This window comes from Cebus imitator, unplaced genomic scaffold (assembly GCF_001604975.1).
Source record: "Cebus imitator isolate Cc_AM_T3 unplaced genomic scaffold, Cebus_imitator-1.0 Scaffold52, whole genome shotgun sequence".
Lineage (NCBI taxonomy): Eukaryota > Metazoa > Chordata > Mammalia > Primates > Cebidae > Cebus > Cebus imitator.
The window spans coordinates 680,654-697,473 of NW_016107367.1; the positions used below are offsets into that span (position 1 = coordinate 680,654).

General features: G+C 42.0%; 1 protein-coding gene across 1 annotated transcript in view; it reads right to left on the reverse strand.

Moving 5' to 3' along the window:
* Positions 1–220: 220 nt before the first annotated feature.
* RCOR1 (REST corepressor 1) overlaps positions 221–16,820 on the reverse strand; it is a 131,284-nt gene continuing 114,684 nt past the window's right edge. The window contains exons 8-12 of the mRNA XM_017528061.1: positions 15,856–16,050; positions 10,204–10,281; positions 9,912–9,969; positions 8,862–9,091; positions 221–4,370 (exon numbers count right to left, since the gene is read on the reverse strand). Coding sequence (XP_017383550.1) covers positions 4,329–4,370; positions 8,862–9,091; positions 9,912–9,969; positions 10,204–10,281; positions 15,856–16,050 — 603 coding nt within the window. The 3' untranslated portion in view covers positions 221–4,328. The remainder of the gene's footprint in view (positions 4,371–8,861; positions 9,092–9,911; positions 9,970–10,203; positions 10,282–15,855; positions 16,051–16,820) is intronic.

Consider the following 16,820-nt stretch of genomic DNA (forward strand, 5'->3'; position numbering starts at 1 on the left):
TCAATTTGATTCCAACTATAAAATTTTACACAAAAAAGGATGTAGGCTCAGATAGAGCAAAAGGCTAAAAACAAAAGGCATCCCGAGCTGTGTTTCCAAAGGGTCTGATTTGGAGGAAATTAAACATTTGGAAACCCAAGACTCACTCAAAAGGAAAGAAAGAACCCCACTTTGGTACAGGGTAGGGTACTGCTTTGATGGAGAGTGGGGGTGCAGAAAATGCTTTGGTTTCGTATTTTATTACATCAATGGCTTGAAAATTTTTATTTAACCTCAGCAAATATTGGAAATAGAAAAATGAATTCTGCAGAATTTCACAAATAAATTTTCCAATTTCCACTAACAAATGTTATCATTCAATGGCTAAGCGGTTATAATGCTATGAACATTCACCACAATGAATGTGCTGAAATAGAAAACAGGCAAAGAGACATTAAAATATTACTTACAACAGCATTATTACAGCATATTTTCTTTAAAATTCCAACGTGGATTTTATCACTTCAAAAGATATACAGCATTTCCATTATATTTGCAAACTTAACCTTATACATCTTTTAAAATCTTGAAAATTTTTTAAGCAGTCTAAAAAGCACTTAGCAAAGTCGATAAGTCTACATAATGGAATACTACCCACCCCAGTGTAAATTTTCTTCTTAGGAGAAGGTGGCTGTAAACACTCATCATCATACAACATGCATCACCTCTGCTGACCTTCCTTCTTCTGATGCGACGTCGCTGCAATTGTGCTTTACTACAACATAAGAGAAGCTGCGGAGATTCAGGGAGTGGCAGAAACAGCATCGCACAGGACCGCTAGATATAGATGACCTAAACTACCTGGAGTCCATCTGAGGCAAAGTTTCACTTGATATTAAAAGCTTGAATCCTGGGTCATTCGGTTTAGAAACAGGCTAGACAAGAGAGAAAAAGAGGCCCTTGTTGGAGTTGGCTCCATCTTTTCTTAGCTCACATAAAAGCAGGGATCCAGTCAGCGTAATGCACAGTTTGGCTGATTTTTGGTGTGCAATTATACCAATAGTACGTCTGATACTTAGAATGACAAAAATAGGGCATAGCTGAAATTTAAAGTGACAATGAGCACAGCTAACAGTGGTGTGTGGTATTTGAGGAAACTTTCTATGAACAGAAAACCACTGCTTAATGAGTCCACCACAGTAAGCTTTTACAACCCAACTACCTTTTCCGTTTTGTTTTGTGTGTTGAATAGAGGTTTGTGAGCATCAAAAGGTCTTATAGATAAAAAATGATCAAAAACCATTTTGAGGAAGCGGCGTCTCCACAAATTCTGTGCACCAAGATAACGCGGCATTGCGTTACACTAACCTCCGGCTCCTGCCAACACCAGCACCCACCTGTGAGCCACCACGAATGTAATCAGCACAACTGGGGCGTGGTTCCTTCCCAGTTAAAAGAGCTATATTACAGAATGGATCACTGTTGCAGACCAGTCAACACAATATTCAAGTAACAAGGTGTTTAAATGGATAAGTGAAAATAAGTTTACCTAACACTTTACACATCTACATAAAATTAAATAAAACAAACTTTTAATGCATATGTAATACAATTTATATCTTTTAGGGTTTCTAAACTAAAAGTTTAAAACTATTATTTGCATCAATGATACTATATTTTGCACAATAACTTATGAGAAAAATTTCCACAAAAATATATATAATTATGACATTCACATTGATAACTTTTAAGAAGACAAAGTTTAAGTGAACATTCCATCTGAAGCAGTTACCACATCCCAAACCCTACCTGCCAACGCACCTAATTCTTGATATGTTAAAAAGTCTTCACATAAATAACCAACCACTTCGCTTTTAAAGCCAAGTGATTTCTTACATTTACATCATTGCAAAGACAGTGTAATGAAAAAAAGTTGAAAACAGTGCTATCTTACGCAGGAAACCACAACAAAGGCAGTCAAGGACAGCTACCTCTTTTCCCCGTCAAATGAAAACGACATGCCCCTGCCCCTTGGGGAGAAAGCCTAGTTCAGCTGCTGTGATGATCTCAAGTGATTCTTCAGGGCTGGGGGACCACTCAATGCCAGGAACCAAGTAAGGGCATAGTGCAGAATACAGATCAAGGCCTGGCACTCGTGGCTGGCTTGCCACGCTATGTAAGAATTAGCATCAAGCTTCCAAATGCTGCCAGAAGGGATCAGGCTATTTTTCCTTACGGGAGACACAGACCTACTGGCTGGGCAAGAAACGCACTGCAGCAATTGCCTGCTGCTTCTGTTACAGGAAGGAAGTCTTGAGGGAAGCAAGGAGAACCTAAAGCTTCGGCTCATACCTTAGTGTCCCCTTTACGCAATGTGCAAACTTAGGCTGACTCCTTCTCATGCTTCTCCCGCCGCCCTCGGTGTACACAGCAGGCTTATGGTTTTTTGTTTTTGTTTTTGTTTTTTTTTTTTTTTTTTTAAAAAAAGGCCTTCCCTCAACACTAGTGTTATTTTGCTAGCCCTGTCTCCAGGTAGCAGCGACAACTGGGACTCCTCTGCTGCTTCCCAGGCGCTTATGTGACCAACACACACCTGGTACGGGAATGAGATGATGAAGGGCGGGCAAGTCCCATTGTACTTCCCTTTTGAATGACCTTTCTCCAGACTATACTAAAATGCAATTAACAATTCCAAAATACCTAGGTTTCTAGCTGACCCTCTTTCTAAAGGGAAAATCAGCTGACTTCAACAACAACAACAACAACAAAAACAAGGTGCTTGGGAGTCAAAACATATCAAATTTTAATTGCATATTTTAAATTCTTAAGAATTCTGTTTATGCCTTAAAGCATCTGCATTTTTTTTTTTTTTTTGGTATTGAAAGCAGAAAAAAATATTTAAATGATGCAAACAACAACAAAAGCGACTTCAACGTATTTAGTGCAGTCTGAATGGCCGTGGGGTGGGAACAGGGCATGTGAGAATGCCGTCTGACAGTCTGCTCCTCAACCCTCAGCGGCCCATGGTCTGGTAAGATAACAAAAGTGATTCTGGAAGTCTCAACATGTTTATGAGAAAATTTTACTTGTTCCCAGTCCAACCAAAAGGCATTACAGACCACTTTGTAGGTGATTTCTCTTCATCTCAGTCTCACTAGACCAGTACATTGATCACTTCTCTGTCCTGTACTCTGATATTAAGAGTGTGGATGGTGTTTGTGTCATCACATCAGCACATGAAGGACACACACGGGCATACGGAGTGCCACATGAAAGGCCAGGCGAACTGAGAAAATGCGGAACAACATGCAGCTTTCAGAAACCAGCGCAGCTATTCTAACATTCTGACACTGACATTTACAATCTGCTCTGTCAGAATCTGCAGCAAGCTCCCGTCTCCTCATCTCAGTGATGTCATCTTTGGCTAGCAAATAACTTGAAAGAAGAAATAAGACACTAAAACAGAAAAAGGATTGATACCATGGTTGCCAAAAGGAGAAGGCACCAATTCCAAATGTACAAGCACCAGGTACAGTGATGTGGGCCAAACCTCTTGGAGGTGGGGGTGGGGGTCAGGAAAAGATGGGGTGGTACCCACCCTGGGGTCACAATGCTGAAAAGTTGAAGGCAGAAAGCATTGAGGTCCACGTTCCCTTTAAGCTAGTGTCCAAGGACAGTTGCAGTGAATGAGCTTTGTAACACTTGGGAAGGGAGAAGGAAGAGATTTAAGCCAACTCAATTTACAAACTGTAACTATACCCCATGTTTAGGAAAATGTGAGTTGCATCAGGATGCTTGGCATGATAAAGGTTATGATGTAGTCTGGTAATATATTGTGATTTCCAAAAAAAGCAGATTATCACTTAGGTGGCTGTCTCAGAAAAGAACAAGAGAAACTTTCTAGAACGCCAACAGCGTCGCGGTTACTCTGAAAATTACTCTATACACAAAGTAGAAATTGCAGGCCATGCAGGAACAGAGTCGGGCCTTCCGAGGAGACTGCCTGCTCTGAAGCTGCTGACTGGGAAGAGCTGCCATTGATGGGGCTCAGGGGCTCCGGCGGGGGAGGCGGTTCCCAGAGTCACAAGAGATGTGCAGGCCATGAGATTCCCCAGCACGGAGGCAGAGCGCGAGAGATGCAGTGGAGCTCTCTGGGAAGTGGCGCCAACATGGAGGAACGAGCAAAGAATTAAGGCAGATGGAGCACAGGACTGGAAGGATATGCCTTTTTTGGTAATAGCTGCTTGTCCAGAGAGATGTGATGCAGATGGCTAGGTGATGTCTCGTAATACCTGATATCCCGGATAACACAGTAGTCCACACCAATTGTTCAAAGCCACCAGAGTTCCTCAGGAGGCAGATGTATATCTGACATCCAGAACAGAAGGAGCCTGAGGCCAAGAGAAGAAAGAAAAAAAAAAAGGATCAAAGAAGAGGTAAACAGCACAAGCTGCTATCTCCAGTGTACTGAAAAGGAAGGGGGTAGCCAGCAAACCTGCAGAGGAAACACTGTGTTGTTTCTTTTTTTTCCTGAGACGGAGTCTCACTTTGTCACCAGGCTGGAGTGCAGTGGCGTGATCTCGGCTCACTGCAACCTCTGCCTCTTGGGTTCGAGCGATTCTCCTGCCTCAGCTTCCTGAGTAGCTGAGGCTACAGGCCCGTGCCACCACGCCCAGCTAATTTTTGTATTTAGTACAGATGAGGTTTCACCATGTTGGCCAGGCTGGTCTCTATCTCTTGACCTCATGATCTGCCTGCCTCGGCCTCCCAACATGCTGGGATTACAAGGATGAGCCACAGCGACCAACCCAAACACCATGATGTTCTTAAGGGCAGGGCAAGTGTGTGGCCTCTCCGGCCAGGCATCCTGGCCTTGAATCCCAGCCCTCCCACATTCTAGATGTCTTTTTGAGCTTCAGTTTCTTCATGTGTAGAAGATACATAGTGATATCTACTTCACTAGGATTAAATTTAAATGCCTGAAAACGGCCCAGCACAGTGGCTCGTGCCTGTAATCCCAGCACTTTGGGAGGCTGAGGCAGGAGAACTGCTTGAGGCCAGGAATTCAAGACCGGCATGGCCAACAAGGCAAAATCCTGTCTCTACTAAAAAGAAATATTGGCCGGGCATGGTGGTGCCCAACTGCAGTCCCAGCTACTTGGGAGGCTGAGGCACAAAAATCACGAGCTCGGGAGGTGGAGATTGCAGTGAGCTAAGATCATACCACTGCACTCCACTTGATCTCAGCAACAGAAAACTCTCTGTTTCAAAAAAACAAACGAACAAAAAAACCTGAAAAGGTCATACAAGCACAGTAGCAGCCCTAACTCCTCTCACTGGCTTGAGGGCAGGCTGTGGCACCCACCGTTTGGCGCCCAGCCACTGGCTCCAGCTGGGATACAGGAGCCCATATGATCTCAGGACTATCTTTAAAAGCTATGTGGCATTTCCTAACTCCCCTCTCCTATTTTTTAAAACTGACACCCAGACTCAAACCTAAATAAAGGTTACATGGCATCTTGCTGCTCTCTGCCACTTTCACAGTGTCTGAGTGCTAGAGAAACAACTGGGCTATGCGTCCAGAATCTGAAAGTGATTGTTCTTTCAGTTAAAAATCATATGATTTCTAAGTTAAATCAGGAGATTTCTCCTCACTGGTAATATACTCAAATCATTTCATAATTTTATGTGAGAATCTTTCTCTCCAACCCATGGCACCCTTTTTTAATGAGAGGTTGGATGTGACACCATCCCCAATCCACCCTTGCCCACTTCAAATAACTCTGAATTTCAAAAGCTCAAAATGCCCTTGGGCTACCTACCCGCCTCTGAGCTCTGAAGGAAATAATCTACATCTGACAGACCATTCTGTTACTAGAACTTTGAGGAATTCTTATGTTCTCCCTATGGGTTCTGCCTAATACATAAAACCTGAGGGCAGAGGGGACAGGCAGGACACCATCAGACATCTTTCTCAGCTGCTGGACTCCACAGGACAAATAAAAAGGCGAAATTACACACACCCCAAGTTCTGTGGACTCACCAGACAGACAAGTAAGCCAGTATTCTAACAAGTTCCCCTAGGCCCTGGGACACAGAGAAGCAGATGGTCACTAGATTAATTTCCTTCTGCAAACTAACATATGGAGAACAGAAAACCAGGTGATGGCAGGGCACGGCTGGTACTACAAGAAACTAAAGAAACAGGCCGGGCGCAGTGGCTCATGCCTGTAATCCCAGCACTCTGGGAGGTCAAGGTGGGTGGATCACTTGAGGTCAGGAGTTTGAGACCAGCCTGGCCAACATGGCGAAATCCCGTCTCTACTAAAAATACAAAAATTAGCCGGGCATGGTAGCGCACGCCTGTAATCCCAGCTACTTGGGAGGCTGAAGGCTGAGGGAGGAGAACCACTTGAACCCAGGATTTGGAGGTTGTAGTGAGCCAAGATTGTGCCACAGCTCTCCAGCCTGGACGACAAAGAGAGACTCTGTCTCAAAACAATAAAAAGAAAGAAGGAAATGTATGAGGGGGTACATTTTAAATGACTACCGGAAAGTTTTTAAAGAGACATAAGGACTATGCAGCATTAAACACGAGTTAGATAATACCATTCTTCATTTTGTTTTGCAGAGAAGCTAGGTAAAAAAGACGTAGAAGATCAACTACGCAGGAAAAACTATGATCTGTTGCTTGGAGGAGGCAGAAGTAGACTGGGAAAGGAATGCCCATGCTTTGATGCGCAATCCACATGGCAAGCAGACCATTATGGAGGAACCTGGGCTGATAACAAGGTTAAAAAAAACTATCTGACTCACTTAAGTCAATCAATGATCCAAGCATGAGAATGAAGGAAAAAAAACATATGCACAACAATGGACATCCTGTTGGTAATGACTCTTGGTTCTAAATTTCCTATCAGATTTGTTATGCCGGCCCAGCTAGCACTGGCTTTGATCAAATGTGAAGACGGAATATAGCCAGAGTTCCTGACTGTTTCTGCTTCCAGTCATCCTGGGAATGAAGCCGGAAAACACACACAGGAAGCAAGCTTTCATTCCTGCAAATCCTAATGCTTCTTCCTCAGCAGTCTCCAGCTTTTCAGTGCTTCCTAAACTGAGTGCTAACAGGGGCAATTAGTGCTGGGACAAAAATCACTGGAAAAAAAAAGGGAAGATGAATAAAGAAAAAAAAATCACTGCTGAAAATAAAAACACCACCATTTTAGTTACATGCCCTTTTCAGGCAGGGCTATGCATGGGGGTGACTCAGGGGTACTGACTTTGGAAATACTACTGATTTAGTACATTTATTACAAAGATTTTTTGGCAAAAGGCTCTAAAGAATCTAATTCTAAGAAAATTAATATGTTTCAATGCTGTTCTTACAGATGGCTGTGCCTTGAGGTCCTTTTCCCAGATGGCAAAGAGGCCTTGCATGGAGGGGTGGCACCATACTCCCAGGGGATACCATCTACCTTCCAAGGTACTTCCATGCTCAGGTCAGGAACCCTTTCTGGGCTGCTTCTAGGGCCAGGCTCTTGAAGCAAAATGGCAGCACACACAACGCAAAATAGGTCATCTCAAATCATTCCAGCATGGTCTGAAAAAGACTTTGATGTGAAAGTGATTTTGCTTATAAAGCTAAATTAGGGCCAGGCGTGGTGGCCTCACGCCTGTAATCCCAGCACTTTGGGAGGCCGAGGTGGGCGGATCACAAGGTCAGGAGATGGAGACCATTCTGGCTAACACGGTGAAACCCTGTCTCTACTAAAAATACAAAAAAATTAGCTGGGTGTGGTGGCATGCGTATGTAGTCCCAGCTACTCGGGAGGCTGAGGCAGGAGAATCACTTGAACCCGGGAGATGGAGGTTGCAGTGAGCCAAGATTGCGCCACTGCACTCCAGCCTAGTCAACAGAGCGAGACTCTCTTAAAAAAAAAAAAAAAAAAAAAAAAAAAAAAAAAAAAAAAAAAAAGAAAAAAAGAAAGAAAAGAAAGAAAGAAAGAAAGAAAGAAAGAAAGAAAGAAAGAAAGAAGGAAGGAAGGAAAGAAAGAAAGAAAGAAAAGAAAGCTAAATTAGTTCTTAAATTACCATGCTTATGAACATTCAGAGGCAAAGTGCTTGGCAAGTTCTTCTTTCTTATGTCCAGCCCCAGGCTCATGTGCTCTGGGAGTAGAGGGAGAAACATAACAGCAAGGCAGGCCAGGCTAGATGGGGAAATAGCAGGTGCTCCTGGCACAGACAGCAGGGAAGTGACAGATTAAACCAGGGCTATCATCCCAGAAATTATCAGCCACCATCACAGAAGTTCCAGCCAGCCATAGAACCGTTCCCATCAATATTTAAGCCAATCAGCCCCAAAGAGCATCAAAGGCTGGAAGATCTGGACAGCAGGGACAGGCCTGAGGAGCTCAGGGTTGGCGGGCCGTGAGACTCACCACTCAGTCTGTTAACCTCATGAAGATGTGACGACACATTTCCGATGACTGAGCCTCACCGACATTCCTCACAAACTTCCACCTTAGTGCTTCGTGACAGCTTTCACTGTATTTTTACTTTTTCTTTATACCCCAACCCCCTGCATCTTAGTGACTCAAGATTTCACTGTATTTAAGGAAAACAGATAATGCAGAGTATTCTGTGGCTGGAGGAAACCAGGATGAAATTAAGAATCTGCCCAGAAATTAAAATGTGAATAATACACAGGGACCAAGAACTGGAGTCAATGCATACACATTATGGTTATTTACAGGTAATAGTGAAGTTACTAATACAGCTGAAACCTAAGAATCTCTATAGCTGAAAAAATTCATCACTTTAGAAATTGGAATATCAAGCATGAACTTCCTAACAGAGAAGTGACTGTTTTGTTTCAGTTTTACCTCGTCTTCCTCTTCAGGCATCTTAATGGAATTATCTGGGGACTTCACAGGTTTCTGGTTACTGGGCCCATTGGTCTCTTCTTTACCATGTTCTGCTTCCCATTCTTGTAAAACTTCATCTATGTTGAAGCGGCGTCGATAATTAACGAAAAAGTTTTTCACTTGTACCACTGACTTGTTCCCAATCACGTCTGAGATTGCCTGAAAATCTCGGCCGTATTTCCTGATGGCTAAGGATGTAAGAAAGCATTTTTTAAAAATACAAGAGAAAAACAATTTTTTAAAACCACAGTTGAGATTTACCTCTTTAACCAGATAAGAAAACATACAGGCTTTTAATAGCAGGCACTAATTTTGTGTGCTGTAAGAGTAGGAAAAAGTACCGGTCAATTCTAGACACATTCTGGAGACGACTGACCCTGTTGTTTTGATATCTGTTTTCCCATTACATGTCACTCAACAACTGAAGTTACCCAGAAATTGCCCTAGGGCTGAGGACATTCTGCATTCACCTTTTCGGTATCGCAGGTCCAAAGTGTCTCCAACCTTAAAATCCGAACACTCTATCTGCTTCTTCTGGGGTTTTGTACTTCCTGAAGAGTGGGAGCTCAACGAGTAACTAGTAAAATAAAATACTCGCACCTTTAGAAAACTGAGAGTTCTAGGTAAGTTTTTACAACTTGTGTGGGAAAGGAGAAGAAAAAAGCCCAAAGGAATGCAGTAATCTGGCTACAATGACATCCACTAGGACATAATCATCCAAGAACCTATTTCTAAATAAATAGGGGCTGACAGTGGGAGGGGACATAACTTTTTCCCTAAAATCTACCAATGCCTCCAGACTCTTTTTTCCCCCCTTTTATAATTTAAAGTCAGGGTCTCACTCTGTTGTCCAGGCTGGAATGCAGTGCGGTATGATCATGGATCAATGCAGCCTTGAGCTCCTGGGCTCAAGCAAATATGTTGGCCTCCCAAAGTGCTGGGATTACAGGTGTGAGCCACCACCACACCTGGCCCCCTAAACCCTTTAGAAGAAAACCTTCCCCATACCTTGTACGGCGAGAAGCTGCTCTTCTGTAGTCCAACGTGCATTACATTTCTGAATGACCTGGATATCCAAATGAGTCATTTTAGCACATTACATTTGGAGATGAATATGTCCCTCTGAGTTTAATGAACCTTTCTTTTTCTCTATCAGAATTTTAACATTAATTAAGTTCATAAAACTATGTCCATATACTCTTCCAAGAGATGTATACTGAAGATGTTATCACACAGGTTTTAATTCTTAAACATGCAAAACTTGAGTATGATTTCTGAGATGATGTTAACATAATCCTACCTCTGGAAGTCGATATGGTTCTATTCCACCATCAAGTTTTTCTTTGAGGGCACTGTTTGTCTGTTTAATATTCTGGATCTAGAAGGAAAAAATAATTTTCATTTAAAAAGTAAAAACTTGTATAAAGGTATGAAAACAGAACTTAAAAATGTAAATAAACAAAATCCCAAGAGTAAAAACGTTACTATCATTTGTTGTAGCTGAATTGTGAGGTCCCTATGGTATTCTTTGAAGCATCTAACTAGATTTATTATTTGCTTGTTCAGAGCAACAGGGAAAGTACAACCAAGGAGGAGGAGATGAAAGAGCTCTCACGTATGTAGTCCTGGATCCACAGCTTCCTAACAGGTGATACCCGAGCAGCAAAACACCTACCTGGAGTCTTATATTAAAGACAAAAGAAATGCCTGGGTTTCCTACCACATAGGCTTGAGCTGAAGTAACAGAGCGGCCAGAGTTAAGACTGGAAGGCCCCGGCTTTAGAGCAGAACTGCAGGCGCAGACCCACAGCACCCCTACATCACTGTGCTGTCTACCGCTTCTACACAGGGCAGAAGTGCAGGAGTAGATTTCTTTGATGATGGGGGAGCAGGGGAGAACACAATGTCAGTTGAGTTTTCCAGAAAGTCTAACTTGGATTAAGTCTTCTCACTTCTTAATTTTCTTACAAATTATCTTTTTCCACATTACTGCCTCTTGGTTCAAGGTAATCTTTCACTGCCCTTAATCAATCAAAAGAAAGGCCACAAACAATACCAACCACCCAGGCCATGGCTGCTCTTTAATTTTCCCATAGGCCCTTGAATGAGACAGGCCACAGAGGCAGGCTACCTTCCCTCTACTCCAAGCAGAGGGCACATCTGTGTCAAGCATCAGTGAACTCTGATTCCAGCATTTTTCATCTTTGAATAATCACACAAGCAACTAAGAAAGCCAAGGGAAAAAGAGCTTGATTTTCTCAAGCAAAATGTAAAAGACATTCATAAGTAGAAGATGCTACCCAAAAATTTTTTAATTTTTTCACTTGTAATTCATCTAAATTTAAAAAACCACATGTGGGGCTGCTGGCTGACATACTAGATAGAACAATCTTAGGCTCTTGCTCAGTGCTCTTTCAGTTAACCAAAAACCCAGGAAAACTGCAAAGTGCTCTGATTACGTTCACTCAATTCCTTTTTGATTAAAAACATAACACAGTAACACAGTAACTTCTGGCAAGAAACAGTCAGGGCCTAGGTGTCCTCTTCACATTCCAGTGAAACAGACCACTCTTGTCATTCTGGCTGGGTGTTCATAGACAGTACAAAAATGGGTACACATTGCAGCACTGTGATTAAGTAACACTATAAAAGTAGCAGAGAGATTAAACGTAAAATCGTCTACAAGTTCTGAACTAAAAGCTAGCTCTAAATGCTCAGTAGCCTATACCTTTCTTCCTAATCCCTTTTTTGTACCAGAAATATTGAGGCTTTGTCATCCCAGCTACTTGGGAGGCTGAGGTAGGGGGGTGTCTTGAGCCTAAGAAGCAGAGGTTGCAGTGAGCCGAGACTGCACTTCAGCCTGGGTGACAGAGCCAGACTCTGCCAAAAAAATTAGGCTGGTGCAGTGCCTCACACCTGTAATCACAACGCTTTGGGAGGCCAAGGGCAGGAAGGATCATTTGAGCCCAGGAGTTCAAGACCAGCCTGGATGACACAGCGAGACCCTGTCTCTACCAAAAAATTTTACAAATGAACCAGGCATGGTGGTGCTCACCTGTAGCCCCAACTTCTTGGAAGGCTGAGGTGGGCAACTGCTTGAGCCCAGGCCTTTGAGGTTACTGTGATCCATGACTGCATCAGTACAGTCCCAGGCGGGACAACACAGCAAGATCCCATCTCCAAAAAACAAAATAACCACCCTACCCCCAAACATCTAGTGTTTATTAAGCAGAAAAAACAGATTAGCTGCCACCATCATGCCAACTGGAAAGAAAGTGAGTGCCAATGAAATAGGTAAGAAATAGGATGCAAAAGTAATCAGTATTTAAAGAAAAAACAAAATTAAAAATGGAAAAGCCATCCACTTGTCCTGGGGCCCTACTAGACACACCCGCCCCCAGCCCCCAACCCTCAGTCATTCTGCTTTACTGTGGGCGTAGTGATTCCTCTTTATGTCAGATTATTTCATTCTCCGCTCAGGGAAAGACCTAAAGTAACCAGCACTGTTCACTGGCTAATTTAAGAGACATGCCCAGCACCCTTCTCGCTGGTAGAGGCTGATTACGTTCTGGGAAGGAGGAAGAGCAGTACGTAACACGTGGGCACATAGAATTCAGCTAAAGAGCTTCTAGTAAGGCTTTTGCTTTTCCTGCTAAAAGGGGCAGACAGGTTAGCTCCACCCCCACCTCCTCTTCATACTGCCCTGAATGCAGATGTGAGGTTGCAAATGGCTCCTGTAGCTTCCAACATGCGGCAGCAAGCAAGATGAAAAGCCAACAGCTGAGGACGGCAGCGTAGAAGCCCTGAAAAGTACCTGGCTCCCTGAGAGCATCACAGAACATATGAGCTAACACCAGACCACTGACGAGGGGACTTCTTGCTATTTGAGAAAAATAGACCCTAAATTGTTTAAGGTGCTGTTAGTCCAGTTTTCTGTTATTTTCAGAATGTATCCCTGATATACCAAACACGGCGGCCTCCAAACAAGTGGCCCCTGTGGACTGACTGCCCATTTTGAGTCTAGAAGCACATCTGGCAGTGAACACACTACGAACTGTAGCCCTAAAAGGTTGTGGAAAGTAAATAACCTACCTCCTCTCTTCGTGAGACAGTCTTCCCTCTTCATAATTGTGAGCTACCTTCAAATTTAAAAATTCCTGCTCTTGACCCTGCTCTGAAAACCAAAGGATCTTTTCACTCTGATACTATGCAGTCAATAACACCTCTGTGGAAGAGGAAGGTCTCTTTTTCTTTCCTCAATATATTAAACAGCAACCACCAGGAGCTCATTCAGCAGAGGGAGAAAGGAGACAACATCAACGAGAGCTCATAACCTCAGAGAGAGTCCTTCCAACGCTAACAGAGCTTCAAATCTCTCTCACACAGCAGCCAGGACATTGAGATCAGGCAGGCCAAGATTAAATCTCATTTGAAAAGAGGCCCAGAAAGATTAAGTGATTCTCCTAAGATTAGAGTACAGCTGACAGCAACCATGACAAGAAGCTGCTCCTCTGAGCACACAGGGTGCGCTTGGGTCCTGGTCTGGGCTCCTTCCCTAAACCACAAGAACGACGGCCACACACCATGCTCTTCGCATCTATGAGATGACAGTCGGCCTCCTGTTTAACCTTCCAAGGGAACCACCAAGATTAACCAAAAGCAGCAAAAACCAAAAATAAACTGTTAGTCAACAACTTGCTGATGGGTTTCTGGAACTGAATTCCAGAAAGAGAATGAAAGAGCAGTACTTAACTACTAGGTTGAATTTTCAGTTTAAATGTACCATGCAATCTGATTAAAATAAGCCACATAGCAGGCAAAAACAACTATAAGGTAATTTAAAAAACAATATCTTTTATAAGAGCACCAAAAGAATACCAAATATCACAGAATAACTAACAAAAGATGTGTAAGTTCTTACACAGTAAACACCACAACACTGACAGAAATTACAGACATATACAAGTAGAGGAGTATATCATGTTCACTGATCAGGAAACTCAATAAAGATGTGAATTCTCCATTTTTGTCTATAGATACAATACAATCCCAATCAAAATTTTAATAGCATTATTTTTCTGAAAATTGATAAAGTAATTCTAAATTTTATATGGAAATTAAAAGGCCAGTGATAACCAAGATAATGTTGGAGAACTTACATTACACCAGATATCTACATTTATAAAGCACATAAAGTTAGGACAGTATGTATTGGTGAAGGATGGACAAACAGACCAAAGGAATAGAGAACCTCAAACCAGTTCCATACCCATACAGACCCTGGATGTAAAACAAAGGTCCTGCTGCATTGCAAAGAAGAAAAGTTTCTTCGGTAAATACTTGGCCAAACTGATACTCATATGAAAATAAAACAGTGATTATTCAACATGTGACAACAAATACAGAAAAACATTTCTAGATTAAAATGTAAAAGGTAAAACGACACTTCTAAAATCAGCATGGGAGGTGACTTGAGAAAGGTTAACAGAACTCAAAAACCACTAACTTGAGAAGACTAAGAAACTACCTTAACATTAAGCATTACTGTTTATCAAAAGATACCATTAAGAGTCACAGAATGAAAAACATATTTACAGTATTTACAATACAAGTTGTAGAAAACAACTCAGAGACTAAAGAACACCTTATAAACCACTAAGAAAATATGCAACCTGACAGAAAAAAACAGATGAAAGACTTGAGTAGACATGTCACAAAAGAGGATATCCACATGGTCAACAAATGGATGAAAAGGTGAGCAACTTCATGAGTCATCAGGGAACTGCCAAATAAAAAGTACAATGAGGTATCATTATAACCCATTAGAAGGGCTAAAATTTAAGACTACCAAAATGTGGCAATGATGTAGAGCAGTGGTTCTCAACTGGGGACAATCTTGCCCCCAAAGGGAATCTGGTAATGCCTAGGGACATTTCTGTTGCCACAACTGATAGGGGGAGGGTGCTACTAGCATTTAGACCAGGGATGCTGCTAAACACCTTACAGTGCAGAGGAAGGCCCAACATGGCAATAGCGCTGCAGCTGGGAAACACTGATGTGCAACCACACATAAAATAACAGGACCATTTTGAAAAAGTGCTTAGCTCTCAGGTTGAAAGAAAGCCAGACATAAAATAAACAGGACCATATAAACAGAGAAAAATCTATGGTTTTAAAAATCAGAATAGGGCCAAGTGTGGTGGCTTACACCTGTAATCTCAGCACTTTGGGAGGCCGAGGTGGGTGGATCATTTGAGCTCAGGAGTTCAAGAGCAGCCTCAGCAACATGGCAAAACCCCACCTCTACTAAAAAATACAAAAAATTAGCCAGGCATAATGGCGAGTGCCTGTACTCCTAACTACTTGGGAGGCTGAGGTAGGAGGATCACTTGAGCCCTGGAAGCAAAGGTTACAGTGAGCCAAGATCGCACTACTGCACTCCAGCCTGGGCAACAAAACAAGACACAGTCTCGAAAATAAAATAAAAAAGATCAGAACAGTGGTAACCTACAAGGAGGAGTCAGGTAATAAAAGAGAGGTGGAGCTGCTGAGGGAATGTAGCATTTCATGAGTGGAACAGTGACCAGGAGGGAAAATGCATGGGGGGCAACATTCCATTTTTTGGTCCAGATGCAGGTTACTCGGGTGTGTTCATATTGTGAAAAATCACAAAAACACAGACACATATATATATAAATATGATATTCATATGCTTTCCTATATACTTCAGAAATACTTTCAGATGACACTATATCCATATGCTTCAATTTATTATGTTCATTAAAAAGAAAAAAAAAATCAATGGGCTAGTACTCAAGATCTGTCTTAATTCTTTAGAAACAAAATGCTCCTTTCAGATTTGTGGAAAGAGAACATTCAAATATGTGATTAACAGAAACACCTCTCAAGTGCTAATTAACTCTTTTACCTCCAAGAATGGGCTTATGAGTACCTGTCGTTTGACTGAAACCAATTCCATGTCTAGTTGTCGCAGCACCGTGGTGGCAGCAGTGGCATTGGCAGAAACAGCCTCCACATCTTCTTGAGAAAGAAACATTCCTTTAGGAGGTTTCCTTTTTGCTCTATTTTTAGCTTGTGTGCTATGTTTTTCTTTTTTGACCTGAGGAACTGTCTCAGTAGGGGGCACCTGTATGATACATATACGTAATGAATGAAACAAAAAAAAATGTCAAATGATCAGTAATAATAAACATATTTATTTCCTTAACATTGCACAAAACAATCTAAGACAAATACCATGCCCTATCAGAACCAAGTAAGATCTACTAATTCTAACAGGCAGCTAACAAGACAAAATTTGGGCTATTGAGCTTTGCCTCAACACAATGGAACTGTGTTCTATTCTTTCTTGCACAAATACTTCCTTACTCTGCCATTTTAAGCCAATGAAAATAAGAATTTTCAGCTTTCTCTAGTAATATACAAAGAAAAAAATCTGTATTATCTGCTGGTGAGTTTTGTAGATGGACACACACACACACACACACACATCCATCTGTATTTATCTACATTCTACTATTACTTTTTACACACCTTTTCTTTTTGGATGACACAATTTTTAGGGCAACTTATACAACTTATTCTAAAATAATATATCTTATTTTAAGATGCATGACTGCTATTAATTTTTTTTTTTTCTGTAAAACCAAAACCTTCAGAAATGAAACACAGTAAAATCTTGTCAAGTTAAAGAATATATCACCGGATGTGGTGGCTCACACCTATAAATCCCAGCACATTTGGGAGGTGGGTGGATCACCCGAGGTCAGGAGTTCAAGACCAGCCTGACTAACATGGTAAAACCCCGTCTCTACTAAAAATACAAAAATTAGCCAGGCGTGATTGTGCACGCCTGTAATCCAGCTACTCCGGAGGCTGAGGCAGGAGAATCGCTTG